At 46.1% G+C, this 21,962-nt stretch overlaps 1 protein-coding gene across 3 annotated transcripts in view; it reads right to left on the bottom strand.

The window, feature by feature from the left end:
* Nucleotides 1-21,962, bottom strand: part of LOC141092477 (probable cation-transporting ATPase 13A5) — a 510,776-nt gene that overhangs the window by 72,212 nt on the left and 416,602 nt on the right. For all 3 annotated transcript variants that reach the window (XM_073578644.1, XM_073578645.1, XM_073578642.1), the window contains one exon: nt 16,851-16,923. In XM_073578644.1, coding sequence (XP_073434745.1) covers nt 16,851-16,923 — 73 coding nt within the window. The remainder of the gene's footprint in view (nt 1-16,850; nt 16,924-21,962) is intronic.

The following is a 21,962-nucleotide window of genomic DNA, read 5'->3' on the forward strand; positions in this document are numbered from 1 at the left end:
CGGATGTCAGGAAGGGGTTAATCATGTTGCTGAAAAATAAATTGTAGCCATCAAGGTTTGTATTCTAATCATGTGTATCATCCCACCAAGCTTCGGTGATGGCTATGACATCATATCTCTCTTCTTTTGTTAGCAGCATTATCTATTATGGTGCCATAAAAGACAGGAAGCGAGGAGGACAAAGAAAGGTGTGATAAAAAATTAAATTTTTATTAGTTATTTTAAAAATAATTAAATTTTTTATCACACCTTTCTTTGTCCTCCTCACTTCCTGTCTTTTATGGCACCACTTTACCATAGTAGATAATGCTTATAACGTACCACTGAAGTGACCTTGGCCGTTATTAAATAGGATTATGGGAATAATAAATTGGATAACTTTTACCTATAATCACTATAGATTCTGCACCCATGAGCCAGGGATATTTTACCCAGGTCATTTGAAAGATACATCTGTAGGTAGGGGCCATACACTCGAATTCAATCGATTGTTATGTGCTAGAGGGCTGTCCCTTTCCTTTTATTTTGGGACTACCTTGAATTATGTTGCACAATCCCGTAGTTGACTGGCAGACCTTGGGAGGTGGTATAGTGGTACAAGTACTGTTAAATATCCATTTAGTCAGAGTTGATACCCAGACTCTGCTGGAACACCTGTCTGATTTTGAGCATGGGTGGAGCAGGAGTGTCAAGAACTTGCACCTCATCCTTATGATTGCACCATTAATTTAATTGTTGGGGCAAAATTGCCCAAGGGGAGGTTCTATAATGTTTGACGCCCCCTGAGGGAGGAAATCTGTACCGAAATGTACGTAGGGGATCGGGTCTCCTGGACACACTCTGCACATATGAAGGGTAAAAATAGAGTTATTATTTGTTCTCCCCTTTGTATTTCTTCTATTATGACTGCAATATGCCCTTAATAGTGTTGAGCGATACCATCCGATACCCTAAAATATCGGATCGGATGGTATCGGCCCGATACGAAAAAAGTATCGGGTATCGCCGATTCCGATACCGGAAATCCCATTCAAGTCTATGGGACTTCTGGTATCGGAATAAGAAAAACCCTTTTCTGTCCTTGTACAGCCTCTCGGGGGGGGGTGTACGGACCTTCCGGAGGTCTATGCCGACTGCCCGGGGGTCTGTGCGGACTGCGGGGGGGGCTGTGCCGACCTGCCGGTGGTCTGTACCGACTGCCCGGGTGGTCTGTACCGACTGCCGGGGGGCTGTGCCGGCCTGCGGGTGGTCTGTACCGACTTCCGGGGGGCTGTGCCGGCCTGCGGGTGGTCTGTACCGACTGCCGGGGGGCTGTGCCAGCCTGCGGGTGGTCTGTACCGACTGCCCGGGGGTCTGAGCAGACTGCGGGGGTCTGTGCAGGATCGTCCGATGGGACTACAAGTCCCATCGGGTGATGCCTGCTACCATGACGGTGATTGACACATTAGCCAATGATGGGACAGTAGTAGTCCCATCATCCGGCTAATGTGTTGAATGTACAAAAAAAAAAAAAAAAACTACATACATACTACATGCTACATACATACTACATACATACTACATGCTACATACATACATGCTACATACATACTACATGCTACATACATACTACATACATACTACATGCTACATACATACATGCAACATATATACCACATATATACTACATGCATGCAACATGCATACTACATATATACCACATATATACTACATGCATGCAACATGCATACTACATATATACCACATATACCGGGGGGCTGTGCCGACTGTCCAGTGGTCTGTGCCGGCCTGCCGGTGGTCTGAGCGGCCTGCCGGGGGTCTGTGCCGGCCTGCCGGGGGTCTGTGCGGACTGCCGGGGGTCTGTGCTGGCCTGCCGGTGGTCTGTACCGACTGTCCGGGGGTCTGTGCGGACTGCCGGGGGTCTGTACCAGCCTGCCGGTGGTCTGTACCGACTGTGCGGGGGTCTGTGCAGGCTGCGGGGGTCTGAGCGGACTGCCGGGGGTCTGTACCGGCATGCCGGGGGCCTGTGCCGACTGTCCGGGGGTCTGTGCGGACTGCGGGGGGGGGCTGTGCCGACCTGCCGGTGGTCTGTACCGACTGCCCGGGTGGTCTGTACCGACTGCCGGGGGGCTGTGCCGGCCTGCGGGTGGTCTGTACCGACTGCCGGGGGGCTGTGCCGGCCTGCGGGTGGTCTGTACCGACTGCCGGGGGGCTGTGCCAGCCTGCGGGTGGTCTGTACCGACTGCCCGGGGGTCTGAGCAGACTGCGGGGGTCTGTGCAGGATCGTCCGATGGGACTACAAGTCCCATCGGGTGATGCCTGCTACCATGATGGTGATTGACACATTAGCCAATGATGGGACAGTAGTAGTCCCATCATCCGGCTAATGTGTTGAATGTACAAAAAAAAAAAAAAAACTACATACATACTACATGCTACATACATACTACATACATACTACATGCTACATACATACATGCTACATACATACTACATGCTACATACATACTACATACATACTACATGCTACATACATACATGCAACATATATACCACATATATACTACATGCATGCAACATGCATACTACATATATACCACATATATACTACATGCATGCAACATGCATACTACATATATACCACATATACCGGGGGGCTGTGCCGACTGTCCAGTGGTCTGTGCCGGCCTGCCGGCCTGCCGGTGGTCTGAGCGGCCTGCCGGGGGTCTGTGCCGGCCTGCCGGGGGTCTGTGCGGACTGCCGGGGGTCTGTGCTGGCCTGCCGGTGGTCTGTACCGACTGTCCGGGGGTCTGTGCGGACTGCCGGGGGTCTGTACCAGCCTGCCGGTGGTCTGTACCGACTGTGCGGGGGTCTGTGCAGGCTGCGGGGGTCTGAGCGGACTGCCGGGGGTCTGTACCGGCATGCCGGGGGCCTGTGCCGACTGTCCGGGGGTCTGTGCCGACTGCCCGGGGGTCTGTGCGGACTGCCGGGGGGCTGTGCCGGCCTGCGGGTGGTCTGTACCAACTGCCCGGGTGTCTGTGCAGGCTGTGGGGGGCTGTGCCGGCCTGCCGGTGGTCTGTATCGACTGTCCGGGGGTTCTGAGCAGACTGCGGGGATCTGTGCAGGATCGTCCGATGGGACTACAAGTCCCATCGGGCGATGCCTGCTACCATGACGGTGATTGACACATTAGCCAATGATGGGACAGTAGTAGTCCCATCATCCGGCCTATGTGTTGAATGTAAGAAAAAAAAATACATACTACATACATGCAACATATATACTACATGCATGCAACATACATACATACTGCATATATACCACATGCATGCAACATGCATACTACACATATACCACATATATACTACATGCATGCATACTACATATATACCACATATACCGGGGGGCTGTGCCGACTGTCCGGGGGTCTGTGCCGACTGCCCGGGGGTCTGTTCCGGCCTGCCGGGGGGCTGTGCCGGCCTGCCGGTGGTCTGTACCGACTGTCCGGGGGTCCGTGCAGGCTGCGGGGGTCTGTACCGGCCTGCCGGTGGTCTGTACCGACTGCCCGGGGGTCTGTGCGGACTGCCGGGGGGCTGTGCCGGCCTGCCGGTGGTCTGTACCGACTGTCCGGGGGTCTGAGCAGACTGGGGGGGTCTGTGCAGGATCGTCCGATGGGACTACAAGTCCCATCGGGCGATGCCTGCTACCATGACGGTGATTGACACATTAGCCAATGATGGGACAGTAGTAGTCCCATCATCCGGCTAATGTGTTGAATGTACAAAAAAAAAAAAAACATACTACATACATGCTACATACATACTACATACATACTACATACATACTACATGCTACATACATACATGCAACATACAGTGGGGAAAAAAAGTATTTAGTCAGTCAGCAATAGTGCAAGTTCCACCACTTAAAAAGATGAGAGGCGTCTGTAATTTACATCATAGGTAGACTTCAACTATGGGAGACAAACTGAGAAAAAAAAATCCAGAAAATCACATTGTCTGTTTTTTTTTCATTTTATTTGCATATTATGGTGGAAAATAAGTATTTGGTCAGAAACAAAATTTCATCTCAATACTTTGTGGTATATCCTTTGTTGGCAATGACAGAGGTCAAACGTTTTCTGTAAGTCTTCACAAGGTTTCCACACACTGTTGTTGGTATGTTGGCCCATTCCTCCATGCAGATCTCCTCTAGAGCAGTGATGTTTTTGGCTTTTCGCTTGGCAACACGGACTTTCAACTCCCTCCAAAGGTTTTCTATAGGGTTGAGATCTGGAGACTGGCTAGGCCACTCCAGGACCTTGAAATGCTTCTTACAAAGCCACTCCTTCGCTGCCCTGGCGGTGTGCTTTGGATCATTGTCATGTTGAAAGACCCAGCCACGTTTCATCTTCAATGCCCTTGCTGATGGAAGGAGGTTTGCACTCAAAATCTCACGATACATGGCCCCATTCATTCTTTCATGTACCCGAATCAGTCATCCTGGCCCCTTTGCAGAGAAACAGCCCCAAAGCATGATGTTTCCACCACCATGCTTTACAGTAGGTATGGTGTTTGATGGATGCAACTCAGTATTCTTTTTCCTCCAAACACGACAAGTTGTGTTTCTACCAAACAGTTCCAGTTTGGTTTCATCAGACCATAGGACATTCTCCCAAAACTCCTCTGGATCATCCAAATGCTCTCTAGCAAACTTCAGACGGGCCCGGACATGTACAGGCTTAAGCAGTGGGACACGTCTGGCACTGCAGGATCTGAGTCCATGGTGGCGTAGTGTGTTACTTATGGTAGGCCTTGTTACATTGGTCCCAGCTCTCTGCAGTTCATTCACTAGGTCCCCCCGCGTGGTTCTGGGATTTTTGCTCACCGTTCTTGTGATCATTCTGACCCCACGGGGTGGGATTTTGCATGGAGCACCAGATCGAGGGAGATTATCAGTGGTCTTGTATGTCTTCCATTTTCTAATTATTGCCCCCACAGTTGATTTCTTCACTCCAAGCTGGTTGGCTATTGCAGATTCAGTCTTCCCAGCCTGGTGCAGGGCTACAATTTTGTTTCTGGTGTCCTTTGACAGCTCTTTGGTCTTCACCATAGTGGAGTTTGGAGTCAGACTGTTTGAGGGTGTGCACAGGTGTCTTTTTATACTGATAACAAGTTTAAACAGGTGCCATTACTACAGGTAATGAGTGGAGGAAAGAGGAGACTCTTAAAGAAGAAGTTACAGGTCTGTGAGAGCCAGAAATCTTGATTGCTTGTTTCTGACCAAATACTTATTTTCCACCATAATATGCAAATAAAATGAAAAAAAACAGACAATGTGATTTTCTGGATTTTTTTTTCTCAGTTTGTCTCCCATAGTTGAGGTCTACCTATGATGTAAATTACAGACGCCTCTCATCTTTTTAAGTGGTGGAACTTGCACTATTGCTGACTGACTAAATACTTTTTTTTCCCACTGTATATACCACATGCATGCAACATGCATACTACATATATACCACATATATACTACATGCATGCAACATGCATACTACATATATACCACATATACCGGGGGGCTGTACCGACTGCCTGGGGGTCTGTGCAGGCTGCGGGGGGCTGTGCCGGCCTGCCGGTGGTTTGTACCGACTCCCCGGGGGTCTGTGCGGACTGCCGGGGGGCTATGCCGGCCTGCCGGTGGTCTGTACCGACTGCCCGGGGGTCTGTGCGGCCTGCCGGGGGGCTGTGCCTGCCTGCCGGTGGTCTGTACCGACTGTCCGGGGGTCTGTGCAGGCTGCGGGGGTCTGTACTGGCCTGCCGGGGGGGCTGTGCCGGACTGCCGGTGGTCTGTACCGACTGTCCGGGGGTCTGAGCGGACTGCCGGGGGTCTGTGCAGGATCATCCGATGGGACTACAAGTCCCATCGGGCGATGCCTGCTACCATGACGGTGATTGACACATTTGCCAATGATGGGACAGTAGTAGTCCCATAATCCGGCCTATGTGTTGAATGTAAAAAAAAAAAAAAAACCATACTACATACATACTACATGCTACATACATACTACATACATGCTACATACATACTACATGCATGCAACATACATACATACTACATGCAACATGCATACTACATGCATGCAACATACATATAAACTACATATATACTACATGCATGCAACATGCATACTACATATATACCACATATATACTACATGCATGCAACATACATACACAATATGTCCGGCAGTCCGCTCAGACCCCCGGACAGTCGGTACAGACCACCGGCAGGCCGGCACAGCCCCCCAGCAGGCCGGTACAGACCCCTGCAGCCTACACAGACCCCCGGACAGCCGGTACAGACCACCGTCAGGCCGGTACAGACCCCCGGGCAGTCGGCACAGACCCCCGGACAGTCGGCACAGCCCCCCGGTATATGTGGTATATATGTAGTATGCATGTTGCATGCATGTAGTATATATGTAGTATATATGTAGTATGCGTGTTGCATGCATGTAGTATATATGTGGTGTATATGTAGTATGCATGTTGCATGCATGTGGTATATATGCAGTATGTATGTATGTTGCATGCATGTAGTATATATGTTGCATGTATGTAGCATGTATGTAGTATGTATGTAGCATGTAGTATGTATGTAGTATGTATTTTTTTTTTTTGTACATTCAACACATTAGCCGGATGATGGGACTACTACTGTCCCATCATTGGCTAATGTGTCAATCACCTTCATGGTAGCAGGCATCGCCCGATGGGACTTGTATTCCCATCGGACGATCCTGCACAGACCCCCGCAGCCTGTTCAGACCCCTGGACAGTCGGCACAGCCCCCGGCAGGCCGGTACAGCCCCCCCGATAGGCCGGTACAGCCCCCCGGCAGGCCGGTACAGACCCACGGCAGTCCGCACAGACCCCCGGGCAGTCGGCACAGACCCCCGGACAGTCGGCACAGCCCCCCGGTATATGTGGTATATATGTAGTATGCATGCATGTAGTATATATGTGGTATATATGTAGTATGCATGTTGCATGCATGTGGTATATATGCAGTATGTATGTATGTTGCATGCATGTAGTATATATGTTGCATGTATGTAGCATGTATGTATGTAGCATGTAGTATGTATGTAGTATGTATGTAGCATGTAGTATGTATGTAGTATGTATTTTTTTTTTTTTTTTTTTTTTTTTACATTCAACACATAGGCCGGATGATGGGACTACTACTGTCCCATCATTGGCTAATGTGTCAATCACCGTCATGGTAGCAGGCATCGCCCGATGGGACTTGTATTCCCATCGGACGATGCCTGCACAGACCCCCGCAACCTGCACAGACCTCCGGACAGTCGGTACAGCCCCCCGGCAGGCCGGTACAGACCACCAGCGGGCCGGTACAGACCCCCGGCAGGCCGCTCAGGCCCACGGACAGTCGGTACAGACCACCGGCAGGCCGGTACAGACCCACGGCAGTCCGCACAGACCCCCGGGCAGTCGGCACAGCCCCCCGGAAGGCCGGTACAGACCCCCGGGAAGTCGGCACAGCTCCCGGCAGGCCAGCACAGCCCCCCGGCAGGCCGGTACAGACCCACGGCAGTCCCACAGACCCCCGGGCAGTCGGCACAAACCCCCGGGCAGTCGGCACAGACCACCGGCAGGCCAGCACAGCCCCCCGGAAGGCCGGTACAGACCCCCGGACAGTCGGTACAGACCACCGGCAGGTCAGCACAGCCCCCCGGCAGGCCGGTACAGACCCCCACAGCCTGCACAGACCCCCGGACAGAGGGTACAGACCACCGGCAGGCCGGTACAGACCCTCGGACAGTCGGCACAGACCCCCGGTATATATGTAGTATGCATGTTGCATGCATGTAGTATATATGTGGTATATATGTAGTATGCATGTTGCATGCATGTGGTATATATGCAGTATGTATGTATGTTGCATGCATGTGGTATATATGCAGTATGTATGTATGTTGCATGTATGTAGCATGTATGTAGCATGTAGTATGTATGTAGTATATATGTTGCATGTATGTAGCTTGTATGTAGTATGTATGTAGCATGTAGTATGTATATAGTATGTAAGTAGCATGTATGTAGCATGTAGTATGTATGTAGTATGTATGTAGCATGTATGTAGTAGGGATTTTTTTTTTTTTTTGTACATTCAACACATTAGCCGGATGATGGGACTACTACTAATGTGTCAATCACCGTCATGGTAGCAGGCATCGCCCGATGGGACTTGTAGTCCCATCGGACGATCCTGCACAGACCCCCGGACAGTCGGCACAGCTCCCCTGGCAGGAAAGTACAGACCACCGGCAGGCCGGTACAGACCCACGGCAGTCCGCACAGACCCCCGGGCTGTCGGCACAGACCACAGGGAGGCCGGCACGGACCACCGGGAGGCCGGTACGGACCCCCGGCAGTCCGCTCAGACCCCCGGGCAGTCGGCACAGACCCCCGGCAGGCCGGTACAGAACCCCGGGCAGTCGGCATAGACCCCCCCTCCGGAAGGCCCGAACTGACGGCGCATCATGATGCGCACAGACTGCGCATCATGATGACGTCATTTCGGCAGCCAATCAGAGCCACAGCAGTGGCTCTTTGCATTATGGGAACTTCCGATTCCGATATCCGATATTGAAAAAATATCGGTACTCGGTATCGGAATTCCGATACAGCGAATATCGGCCGATACCCGATATTTGCAGTATCGGAATGCTCAACACTAGCCCTTAATTGTTCAGTAAGGCTTGTAGTCAGCATCTGCTTGACCCTTAGGCTATATGCAGCATGTACTCTTTTGTTGGGGAATATAGTACATGCTGATTTTGCTAAATGTCATTTATTGAGAGTATAATGAGATTATGTAAGCATTATGCAGTATAGCATCTACAATTAGGGAGTACATTTACATTTACATTATTCAATTGTCTGCTCAATACATGTCTTTTTTGTCTGCAATTTATATGTCCTTTTAATATTTTTGAATAAAAATTACATTTCTTACATCTTTTATAATTAGACTCAGGTTATCTCTTTTTTCATTTATAATGTTTCAAGTCCACAAAGGCTGGTAATGAACAACTATATCGCAGAAAGTCTTGGTGAAGGTCACATCACACCTTCTTCATCTCCCATTGAAGCAGGGTTATTCTTTGTGAAGAAAAAAGATGGGGAGTTATGCCCTTGCCCAGATTTCCGTGAGCTAAATTGGATCACGGTTCGGGATCCATATCCACTCTCTCTCATTCAAGACCTCTTTAATCAGATCGTAAAGAAGCGAGGTGATTACCTCAGGGGGCCATATAATCTCATCCATATTAGGGAAGGAGATGAGTGGAAGATTGCTTTTAATACACAAGAGAACCTCGTTATGCCACTTGGGTTGACTCCCGCCATCTTTCATCACTTTGTAAATGACATTTTTTGTCATCTGGCAGATTGAGATATGCTAGTCTGTCTGGACGACATATTGATTTATTAGCCAGGCCTCAAGTCACATCAGGTACATGTCTGGCGGGTCTTACAAATGCTCAGGAACAATAAATTATATGTCAAACCAGAGAAATGTACAGTTAGGTCCATATATATTTGGACAGAGACAACATTTTTCTAATTTTGGTTCTAGACATTACCACAATGAATTTTAAACAAAACAATTCAGATGCAGTTGAAGTTCAGACTTTCAGCTTTCATTTGAGGGTATCCATATTAAAATTGAATGAAGGGTTTAGGAGTTTCAGCTGTTTTTAATGGACCAAAAGTAATTGGACAAGTGACTCCAAGGCTATTTCATGGACAGGTGTGGGCAATCCCTTCGTTATGTCATTCTCAATTAAGCAGATAAAAGGCCTGGAGTTGATTTGAGGTGTGGTGCTTGCATTTAGAAAGTTTTGCTGTGAAGGAAACATGCGGTCAAAGGAGCTACAACATTAGGAGTGGCAAAATCTACAGTTTGGTACATCATGAGAAACAAAGAAAGAACTGGTGAACTCATCAATGCAAAAAGACCTGGGCACCCACGGAAGACAACAGTGGTGGATGATCGCAGAATAATCTCCATGGTGAAGAGACACCCCTTCACAACAGCCAACCAAGTGAACAACACCCCAGGAGGTAGGCGTATCAATATCCAATTATACCATAAAGAGAAGACTGCATGAGAGTAAATACTGAGGGTTCACTGCACGGTGCAAGCCACTCATAAGCATCAAGAATAAAAAAGCTAGACTGGACTTTGCTAAAAAACATCTAAAAAAGCCAGCACAGTTCTGGAAGAACATTCTTTGGACAGATGAAACCAAGATCAACCTCTACCAGAATGATAGAAAGAGAAAAGTATGGCGAAGGCATGGTACAGCTCATGATCCAAAGCATACCACATCATCTGTAAAACACGGCGGAGGCAGTGTGATGGCTTGGGCATGCATGGCTGCCAGTGGCACTGGGTCACTAGTGTTTATTGATAATGTGACACAGGACAGAAGCAGCCGAATGAATTCTGAGGTATTCAGAGCCATACTGTGTGCTCAGATCCAGCCAAATGCAGTCAAACTGATTGGTCGTCGTTTCATACTACAGATGGACAATGACCCAAAACATAAAGCCAAAGCAACCCAGGAGTTTATTAAAGCAAAGAAGTGTAATATTCTTAAATGGCCAAGTCAGTCACCTGATCTCAATCCAATTGAGCATGCATTTCACTTGTTAAAGACTAAACTTCAGACAGAAAGGCCCACAAACAAACAGCAACTGAAAACCACCGCAGCGAAGGCCTGGCAGAGCATCAAAAAGGAGGAAACACAGTGTTTGGTGATGTCCATGAGTTCAAGACTTCAGGCAGTCATTGCCAACAAAGGGTTTTCAATAGTGTTGAGCTTTCCGATACCGCAAGTATCGGATATCGGCCGATATTTGCCGTATCGGAAATCCGATACCGATTCCGATATTTTTTTTTATATCAGATACCGGAATCGGAAGTCCCAAATTGAACAGAGCCACTTTTGTGGCTCTGATTGGCTGCCGAAATGACGTCATCATGATGCGCGGTTTGTGCGCATCATGATGCGCCGTCACTTCGGGCCTTCCGGGTGGTCTGTACCGGCCTGCCGGGGGGCTGTGCAAGCTCCGGGGGGTCAGTGCCGGCCTGCCGGGGGGCTGTGCAGGCTACGGGGGGTCGGTGCCGGCCTGCCGGGGGGCTGTGCAGGCTCCGGGGGGTCGGTGCCGGCCTGCCGGGGGGGGCTGTGCAGGCTCCGGGGGTCTGTGCAGGCATCGTCCGATGGGACTACAAGTCCCATCGGGCGATGCCTGCTACCATGACGGTGATTGACACATTTGCCAATGATGGGAAAGTAGTAGTCCCATCATCCGGCCTATGTGTTGAATGTAAAAAAAAAAATTACATACATACTACATACATACATGCTACATACATACTACATACATGCTACATACATGCTACATACTACATACATACTACATACATGCTACATGGTACATACATGCTACATACATACTACATACATGCTACATACATACTACATACATGCTACATACATACTACATACATACTACATGCTACATACATGCTACATACTACATACATGCTACATACATGCTACATACATGCTACATACTACATACATGCTACATACATACTACATACATGCTACATACTACATACATGCTACATACATGCTACATACATGCTACATGCTACATACATGCTACATACATACTACATTCATACTACATACATGTTACATACATACTACATACATACTACATACATGCTACATACATACTACATACATACTACATACATACTACATGCTACATACATGCTACATGCTACATACATGCTACATACATACTACATGCATACTACATACTACATACATGCTACATACATGCTACATACATGCTACATACATGCTACATACTACATACATGCTACATACTACATACATGCTACATACATACTACATGCATGCTACATACTACATACATGCTACATACATGCTACATACATGCTACATACTTCATACATGCTACATACATACTACATACATGCTACATGCTACATACATGTTACATACATACTACATACATGCTACATACATGCTACATACATACTACATACATGCTACATACATACTACATACATACTACATACATGCTACATGCTACATACATGCTACATACATGCTACATACATACTACATGCTACATACATGCTACATACATACTACATACATGCTACATACTACATACATGATACATGCTACGTACATGCTACATGTATGTAGTATGTAGCATGTATGTAGCATGTATGTAGTATGTAGCATGTATGTAGCATGTATGTAGCATGTATGTAGCATATATGTAGTATGTATGTAGCATGTATGTAGTATGTATGTAGCATGTATGTAGTATGTAGCATGTATGTAGTATGTAGCATGTATGTAGCATGTATGTAGTATGTAGCATGTATGTAGCATGTATGTAGCATGTATATAGTATGTAGCATGCATGTAGTATGTAGCATGTATGTAGTATGTAGCATGTATGTAGTATGTATGTAGCATGTATGTAGTATGTATGTAGCATGTATGTAGCATGTATGTAGCATGTAGCATGTATGTAGCATGTATGTAGTATGTATGTAGTATGTATGTAGCATGTATGTAGTATGTAGCATGTATGTAGTATGTAGCATGTATGTAGCATGTATGTAGTATGTAGCATGTATGTAGTATGTAGCATGTATGTAGCATGTATGTAGTATGTATGTAGCATGTATGTAGTATGTATGTAGCATGTATGTAGTATGTAGCATGTATGTAGTATGTAGCATGCATGTAGCATGTATGTAGTATGTAGCATGTATGTAGTATGTATCATGTATGTAGCATGTATGTAGTATGTATGTAGCATGTATGTAGTATGTATGTAGCATGTATGTAGTATGTAGCATGTATGTAGTATGTATGTAGCATGTATGTAGCAAGTAGCATGTATGTAGTATGTATGTAGTATGTAGCATGTATGCAGCATGTATGTAGTATGTATGTAGCATGTATTTATGTAGTATGTATGTAATTTTTTTTTTTTTTTACATTCAACACATAAGCCGGATGATGGGACTACTACTGTCCCATCATTGGCAAATGTGTCAATCACCGTCATGGTAGCAGGCATCGCCCGATGGGACTTGTAGTCCCATCGGACGATGCCTGCACAGACCCCCGGAGCCTGCACAGCCCCCCGGCAGGCCGGCACAGCCCCCCGGCAGGCCGGCACAGACCACCGGAGCCTGCACAGACCCCCGGGGAGTCAGCACAGCCCCCCGGCAGGCCGGCACTGACCCCGGGAGCCGGCACAGACCCCCGGGGAGTTGGCACAGACACCCGGCAGGCCGGCACAGCCCCCCGGCAGGCCGGCACCGACCCCCGGAAGGCCCGTACAGACCCTCGAAAGGCTGTACGTGGGAAAAAAGGGTATTTCTAATTCCGATACCGGAAGTCCCATAGACTTGAATGGGACTTCCGGTATCGGAATTGGCGATACCGATACTTTTTTTTTAAGATCGGCCGATCCATTCCGATCCGATATTTTCAAGTATCGGCTGGTATCGCTCAACTCTAGTTTTCAGCCAAGTACTAGAAATGAACATTTTATTTACAATTATTTAATCTGTCCAGTTACTTTTGGTCCCTTTAAAAACAGGGTGGCACATGTTAAGGAGCTGAAACTCCTAAACCCTTCATCCAATTTTAATGTGGATACCCTTAAATGAAAGCTGAAAGTCTGAACTTCAACTGCATCTGAATTGTTTTGTTTAAAATTCATTGTGGTAATGTCTAGAACCAAAATTAGAAAATGTCTCTGTCCAAATATATTTGGACCTAACTGTATGTTTTTGGTGCAGGAGATCCCTTTTCTGGGTTGTTATCGTCCACCTGTTTTCACATGGATCAGGTGAAAGTCCGGGTGGTAAAAGCTTTATAACGGTTTTTAGGATTCGTCAATTATTATAAATTCAACAAGAAATTTTCGGTAATGTCCAAACCTCTAATGGATATGACCAGGAAAGGGATGGACTTTTTTAATTGGTCCAGTCAGGCCAGTGAGAAATTTGCTGCTTTAAAGAGATGTTTTTCTGTGCCTATTGTTATACAGCCTGACATCACTCAGCCAGTCATGGCCAAAAGTTTTGAGAATGACACAAATATTATATTTTCACATGATCTGCTGCCCTTTGTTTTTTATGTGTGTTTGTCAGATGTTTTTATCACATACAGAAATATAATTGCAATCATATTATGAGTAACAAAAGGTTATATTGACAGTTAGAATGAGTTAATGCAGCAAGTCAATATTTGCAGTGTTGACCCTTCTTCTTCAGGACCTCAGCAATTCTCCCTGGCATGCTCTCAATCAACTTCTTTATCAAATCCTGACTGATAGCAGTCCATTCTTGCAAAATCAATGCTTTTATTTTGTCTGAATTTGAAGGTTTTTGTTTGTCCACCCGTCTCTTGATGATTGACCACAAATTCTCAATGAGATTAAGATCTGGGGAGTTTCCAGGCCATGATCCCAAAATCTCTATGTTTTGTTCCCTGAGCCATTTAGTTATCACCTTTGCTTTATGGCAAGGTGCTCCATCATGTTGAAAAAGGCATTGTTGATCGCCAAACTGCTCTTGGACGGTTGGGAGAAGTTGCTCTTGGAGGACATTCTGGTACCATTCTTTATTCATGGCTGTGTTTTTAGGCAAGACTGAGAGAGAACCCATTCCCTTGGCTGAGAAGCCACCCCACACATGAATGGTTTCAGGATGCTTGACAGTTGGCATGAGACAAGACTGGTGGTAGCGCTCACCTGGTCTTCTCCGAATAAGCCGTTTTCCAGATGTCCCAAACAATCGAAAAGGGGATTCATCAGAGAAAATGACTTTACCCCAGTCCTCAGCAGTCCACTCCCTGTACCTCTTGCAGAACATCAGTCTGTCCATGATGTTTTTTTTGGAGAGAAGTGGCTTCTTTGCTGCCCTCCTTGAGACCAGGCCTTGCTCCAAGAGTCTCCACCTCACAGTGCGTGCAGATGCACTCACACCTGCCTGCTACCATTCCTGAGCAAGCTCTGCACTGCTGGTAGCCCGATCCCGCAGCTAAAACACTTTTAAGAGACGGTCCTGGCGCTTGCTGGTCTTTCTTGGGCGCCCTGGAGCCTTTTTGGCAACAAGGGAACCTCTCTCCTTGAAGTTCTTGATGATGCGATAGATTGTTGACTGAGGTGCAATCTTTCTAGCTGCGATACTCTTCCCTGTTAGGCCATTTTTGTGCAGTGCAATGATGACTGCACGTGTTTCTTTAGAGATAACCATGGTTAACAGAAGAGAAACAATGATGCCAAGCACCAGCCTCCTTTTAAAGTGTCCAGTGGTGTCATTCTTACTTAATCATGACAGATTGATCTCCAGCCCTGTCCTCATCATCACCCACACCTGTGTTAATGGAGCAATCACTGAAACGATGTTAGCTGGTCCTTTTAAGGCAGGGCTGCAATGATGTTGAAATGTGTTTTGGGGGATAAAGTAAATTTTCTAGGCAAATATTGACTTTGCAAGTAATTGCTGTTAAGCTGATCACTCTTTATAACATTCTGGAGTATATGCAAATTGCCATTAGAAAAAATGAAGCAGTGGACTTTATAAAAATTAATATTTGTGTCATTCTCAAAACTTTTGGCCATGACTGTAGAGGTTGACATGTCAGATGTGGGGGTTGGGGCTCTATTGTCGCAGGGTTTATCTCCAAGTAAATGGCATCCGTGTGCATACTTTTCCAATAAACTATGACATTGGTAAATTGGTTCAATTTTTTAACAAATTTTGGAAATCATTTCGTGCTTGCTTGGGGATTCAACTTTCCACTTTTCATCCTCAGTCTAATGGGCAAACTGAATGAGAGAACCAGAATCTTGAGGCATAACTTTTTGATGAGACATATCTAGACGGCAGTTTGCCAAAATGAGTAAACCAAAATCTTTCTTGGTAAACATCTTGTGGACAGATGTGACCAAGATAGAGCTTTTCTTGCACGTCATTCTATTTGCTGAAAATGGAATGAGGACTACAAAGAAAAAACACAATACCTACAGTCAAATATGGTGGAGAGTCAAAGGTATTTTGGGGTTGTTTTGCTGCCTCTAGCACTGGGTGCCTTGCTAGATATCAGTGTCTGTGCCAAATCTAGACATAAGGCAACCCATTCGTACATAATTACTGATAAAATGTTAACTGCCCAGATCTCAATCCCATTTAGAACCTGTGGTCAAACAGTGGGAGGACAAACAAAAACACAGAAACTGTGATTAACTCCATCCACTGATTTTAAAAGAATGAGTTGTCGCCAGACAGGATTTGACTGAGAAGCTGATATATTGAATGCCAAGATGAGTTACAAAAGTCTTGAAAAATAAGCCTCACCACTGTAAATGTTGAGTCTGTGCATAAACTGGATGTATTTATCAATAAAGATGGAATATCCTAAGAAATGCTGCTAATGGTACATCGCAACCATTGAAACATGTGACTAAAAGATCTAAAAACATTAAAGCGGAAAACTTTGTGAAAACCAAAATATGTTAGTCTCAAAAAATTTGACCAGGATATGGTGTACTTGTATTTCCTATGTTACAAAATAATTCATACAACTAGGTCTTGCCTACAAAACTTCCTAACATACATTCATTAAAATATATTTATCAACATCTGTCAATTGAAATGTCAATTACAATTACTCTTACTTGTAAGAATCACTGTGACACTGATGGCAACGTCTTGTATTAGATAATGATAGTTTCCAAGTAATGTCTGTTTCTGGAAAGCAAGGAAATAGCAAGACATTTTATTAGTTTTCTTGTGACAATAAAAATAGTAATACAGCAAAGATGAGGTTATCAAGATGATACACTGTAATGGTGCGTTTACTCAGACCAACCGGCAACATGATGTGACCACCAATTGGTTTGCCAACTGGTAAATACCCGTGGTCATTTAAACGTCTGTTTACACAGCTAGACCAAAGCAAATGATGCACGCTAAGCAATCTGTAATAGGTTGCTCAGTGCACATAGGCTGTCATAGTTCTACAAAGTGCAAGTCCTCTTTAGGCTGGTTTCACACGTCCTAAAATTTCCAGTATCGGAGATGTCCATGTCCGTGTGTCCATTTGCCACATCCGTGTGGCATCGGTGAGCTATCAGTGTGTCCGTGTGTACCATCCGTGTGTGATCCGTGTGCTGACCGTATGCTGTCCGTATGTCCATGTCTGTGTATTGAAACAATTTGTTTCAATGTTAACCCTATGACTAGAGATGAGCGACTTAGCCTTTTTTCGGGTCGAGTCGGGTTTCACGAAACCTGACTTTCGCATAAGTCGGGTCGAACGAAATCAGCCGATTATTGTGAAAAGTCAAAGTCCGACTGAAACACGAAACCCAATGTAAGTCAATGGGGCAGAAAAGTCGGCAGTGAGTGGAGGACAGGAAACACACCTAGAGTGCCCATTTTAATGCCAAAAACATCAATTCTTATTCCTTAAGCTTGTCAACCTTAATTTACTTTATAATAATAGTTAGGTATTGAAAACTAGGGGTAATTTGGCTAAAGTTGTGGGGGGGTAGTTCTGGCTCCAGATTTTCATGGGCCAAAGGCCAAAGAGTGTCACTGGGCTCCTTTAACACATGACACAATTCATGATCCTTTGATACGGCAGAGAAATAGCGGTACAGTACAATGAAAAATACTTCAATTCTTACATCACATGACTGATATCCATTTTCAATTTTTCAATAGCTCCAAAAACAGACAGTATATTCCTCCATATAGTACTATGGCCACCACATCGTGCGCAATACAGAGTAATGAGGCCCATATATTTCTCCATACAGAATCATTGGTCTCATATAATGTTCCATACAGTATATGATGAGCTCCACATAATGCTACTGTATATGTCGTTCACCATGGATGAAGCTCCAGTGTCTTATGGGCCCAAATAATGCTCCATATATAATGGGCCCCATTTCTAATGCTCCAGTGTATAATGAGCCCTGTAAATGCTGCTCCAGTGACTGATGTCCACCTTTGGAATGCTCCAGTGTATGGTGGGTCCCAGATATGATTCTCCAGAGTATCGTGCTCCCCAAAAATTGCTCCCAAACTTTAAAACAATTAAATAAGTCTCCTCGCTAGGGAATCCCTGTACTCTGGACTCCTTGTCATCCCCATCTTCTATTTCTCTGCACTTGGACTGTTTAGGCAGAGGGCGTACAGACGTGATGTTATCGTGCTCTTTGACCAGAATATCACTGTCAGGAAAAGTGTTTAGTTTCCGGAGGCAGTATGATTGCAAAGCTGAACCTTAAAGGAATGTCCAGAAGGGCACCACCAGGAGTGGAGCCTGCGGCTTAATTGGACTCAACACGGGCAACCTCAACCATGCCATCCACAAAAAAGCTGCACAGATTGCAAGCTTAATTCCGTTAATGAACAAGACTCAGGCATGCCCCCGCAGTCCGCGTCCAGCTTACTAGAGGGACACGCGAGGCTCTGGCACGTGAGATCGGCCAATAACAGGTCTGTCATGCCCTTACATGTCCGGGGCTGCACGCGTGCTACAATGAAAGGACCAGCGTGTATCGCTTACAGGTGCGGATAACACGCTGAACCCCGTTAGTGATGAGGATCTGGGATTACAATTCTTCCCCGCGAACAAGCATTTCCCAGTAAGTGCAGGTCAACTGTAATTCTGGAATTAGGCCTAAACGGCATTCCAGAAAGAAAGTGAAAAAATTAAGTGTCCAATACACAGGTGCTGTAGCTTGCTTAACAGCTGGGCTCCTCTGCTGAGTAACACACAGTTCTTACATAAACAGGCGGCATAGCTTGGCTCACGGGTGGCCAACTCTGCTGAGTAGCATACACAGTTACTAGGCCCAAAGTATTAAGTGGTATAAATGCAGTCAAAAACTGGTTCTTTCATAAACAGGCGGCATAGCTCGGTTCACGGGTGGGCTCCTCTTCTGAGCAGCAGACACAGTTACTAGGCCCAAAAGGATTTTCAGGACAATATGCAGTAAAAAATTATTAGAAACACACACGGTGTAGCTCCTTCACAGGTGTACTACACCGCTGGCTACCAGACACCGCTACTATGCCCTAAAATTGTCTATTATCATTAAAAACCATTATAATGTGAAAAAAAGATACGCTTTTGTTTAACAAAACGTTCTCGAAAGGAAACTCATACAGCCGAATTTTAATCAAAGTTTTGTAGTTTGACGAACGGATTTAACACCGCCCAAAACAGCTAGAATTTGAACTTGGCCAACAGTTCCACTCAAACACCACTCATCTGTAATCAGGAGGCAGACTCAGACGATCTCAGGCACAGTATGGATTTGACAAGATTGCAGAAAGTTGAGAAAGGGTACAGTATCACCAGATAACAGGTATATATAGCATAGTTAAAACATTTAAAATCTCCGTGTTTATTTCCGGAGTACGGCAAAGACACTCACAGCCTCAGTATGGATTAGACAACAATCTAAAAAGTAGAAAAAAAGGAAATGTTTTTGAAGCGTACACCAGTATACACTGTTGGGGTATTTTTAAATCTTCATATATATTTCTGTCTCAGTAAGACAGTCCAGACTCTCCACAAGAGAAAACTAGATGGATAAAAGTACAGACATAAAGTCGAGTGATTGCAGAAATTTAGGAATTACTAATCACGGGAAAAACTCCCGGGAGAATTCTCAGAGGCGATGCTGACCCTCAATTACTTTGTGTGTGGAGACAGCGAAAACAGATCTTTGTGAAGAAAGGGTTGCTGTATCCAGTACTGTTGATCCCATCACCGTTACTCATCTCCATCAAATTTTGATCACAGGGAGAGATGTAGACATGGTCCTCACTGCCTATCATGATCTGTCAGGTAACTTTGGAGTGCAAAAGACAGAAGCCACAGGCTGTAGACGATTCTATTGGATTGGCATGAGAGGGCACATTTAAAAATGTGGGCAGGAATGTCACACATCTGTGAGTAGGAAAACTGTGAAAGCTGATGATAAACCACCACTGCATCTCATTGTGAGTCGACGTCCATAAGAAATGGAAGCCATTGATCATCTGAAGCTAGAGCCTGGCCAGAAGGACAGGGCATAGCTGCGCCTTAACCATCATCTATCAGTTCACCAAATTTGTAGTGGCAGTCCCAGGGAAGGATATGACAGCCCAGACTACACAGCGGAGGAGCAGAGAGAGGTAAATATTGCAAATACTGGGGCCCTGCCCAAGCAAGGGGGGCACACTCGTGGGCGTCGGTACTGGCACTGGGCCCCTCATAGTACGCCGGTGTGTCTGACGGCGGGTGTGCACCCCCACCGTCAGAAACACTTGATTGCACTCCGAGGACCCTGTGCCAGTGCCGGCGCCCAAGAGACAGCCCACCCACCTGTCCAGGGCAATGGCACTCGCACAGTTGTGTGCGCTAGGTGGTGACCCCAGCCATGGGGGGGGGCAGCCCAGTTAGGGAGGTTTAAAAAACGGCATACTGTATGTTGATGTTGGACATTCAGCAGCTGCAAATGGAGGAATTGGAGAAGTCCGAGGAAGAGGAGGACAAAAGCGAGCCATTTTTCTGGCAACCAATGTGTCATCAGGGGAAGGTGGGACAAAATCCTTTGAAACCCATTCATGGTTCATTTTAATGAAGGTTAGATCATCAACATTTTGGGTCGACAGATGGGTCTTTTTTTCTGCCAGGATTGAGCCAGCAGCACTGAAGATTCTTTCCGATAGCTCACTAGCAGCAGGGCAAGCGAGCTCCTGTAAGGCATATTGTGCCAATTCAGGCCATGCATCCAGTTTAGAGGCCCAATAGTCAAAGGGGAATGACCTGTGAGGGAGAACATCGACATGGGACAAGTAGTTTGTAACCATAGTTGACAACTGCTGTCTCCTGTCACTTTCAATCGATGCAGTATTACCAGTCGTGTGAGCAGGACTTGAAAAATCAGTCCACAACATGGTCATGAAACCCGTCTCCAATGCCACTTCTGATGTGTGCACCACGAACACCTCTTCCTTGTTGCCCCCTACGGCTCGTTGGAGAACCATCACCGCTGCTGTGTGCTGGGAATGCCTCAAACAAATGGCTTACCAGAGTTGCTTTTTGTTAGCCAATATTAGGTCAAGGTTCTCCTGTGGCATGATGTTTTGGAATTTGCCATTATAGCGTGGATCCAGGACGCTGGCCAACCAGTAGTCATCATCGTTCATTATTTTGGCAATGCGGGGGTCCCTTTTTAGGATCTGCAAGGCATAATCTGACATGTGGGCCAATGTTCCAGGTGTCAATGATGCACTGCGAGTGCTGGGTGGAGGAGCACTTTCTGGCAAATCCACATCCCTCCAGTCATGCACAATCCCTGTACCAGACCTTGGAACACCAACATTTTCTCTTGCCCCACGAGAAGCATCCTCCTCCCCTAAATAATCATCCCCATCATCATCCTCCTCCTCCTCTTCCTCTTCTTCCTCCACCTCGTCCAGGAGAGGTCCCTGAGCAGACAATGGCTAACTGTCATCAAGGCTTCCCTCCTCCTCTTCCTCATCCTCCTCGGCTGCAGACGCCTGCTCCTTAATGTGCCTCAAAGTTTGCATGAGCAGACGCATAAGTGGGATGCTCATGCTTATGATGGAGTCGTCTGCGCTTACCAGTCGTGTGCATTCCTCAAAACACTGAAGGACTTTACAGAGGTCTTTCAGCTTCGACCACTGCACACCTGACAACTCCATGTCTGCCCTCAAAGTGCCTGGCCGTGTATCCTCGCACAAATACATTACAGCCT

Source organism: Dendrobates tinctorius, unplaced genomic scaffold (genome assembly GCF_039654945.1).
Source record: "Dendrobates tinctorius isolate UK_male_01 unplaced genomic scaffold, ASM3965494v1 ptg000060l, whole genome shotgun sequence".
NCBI classification, from domain to species: Eukaryota; Metazoa; Chordata; class Amphibia; order Anura; family Dendrobatidae; genus Dendrobates; species Dendrobates tinctorius.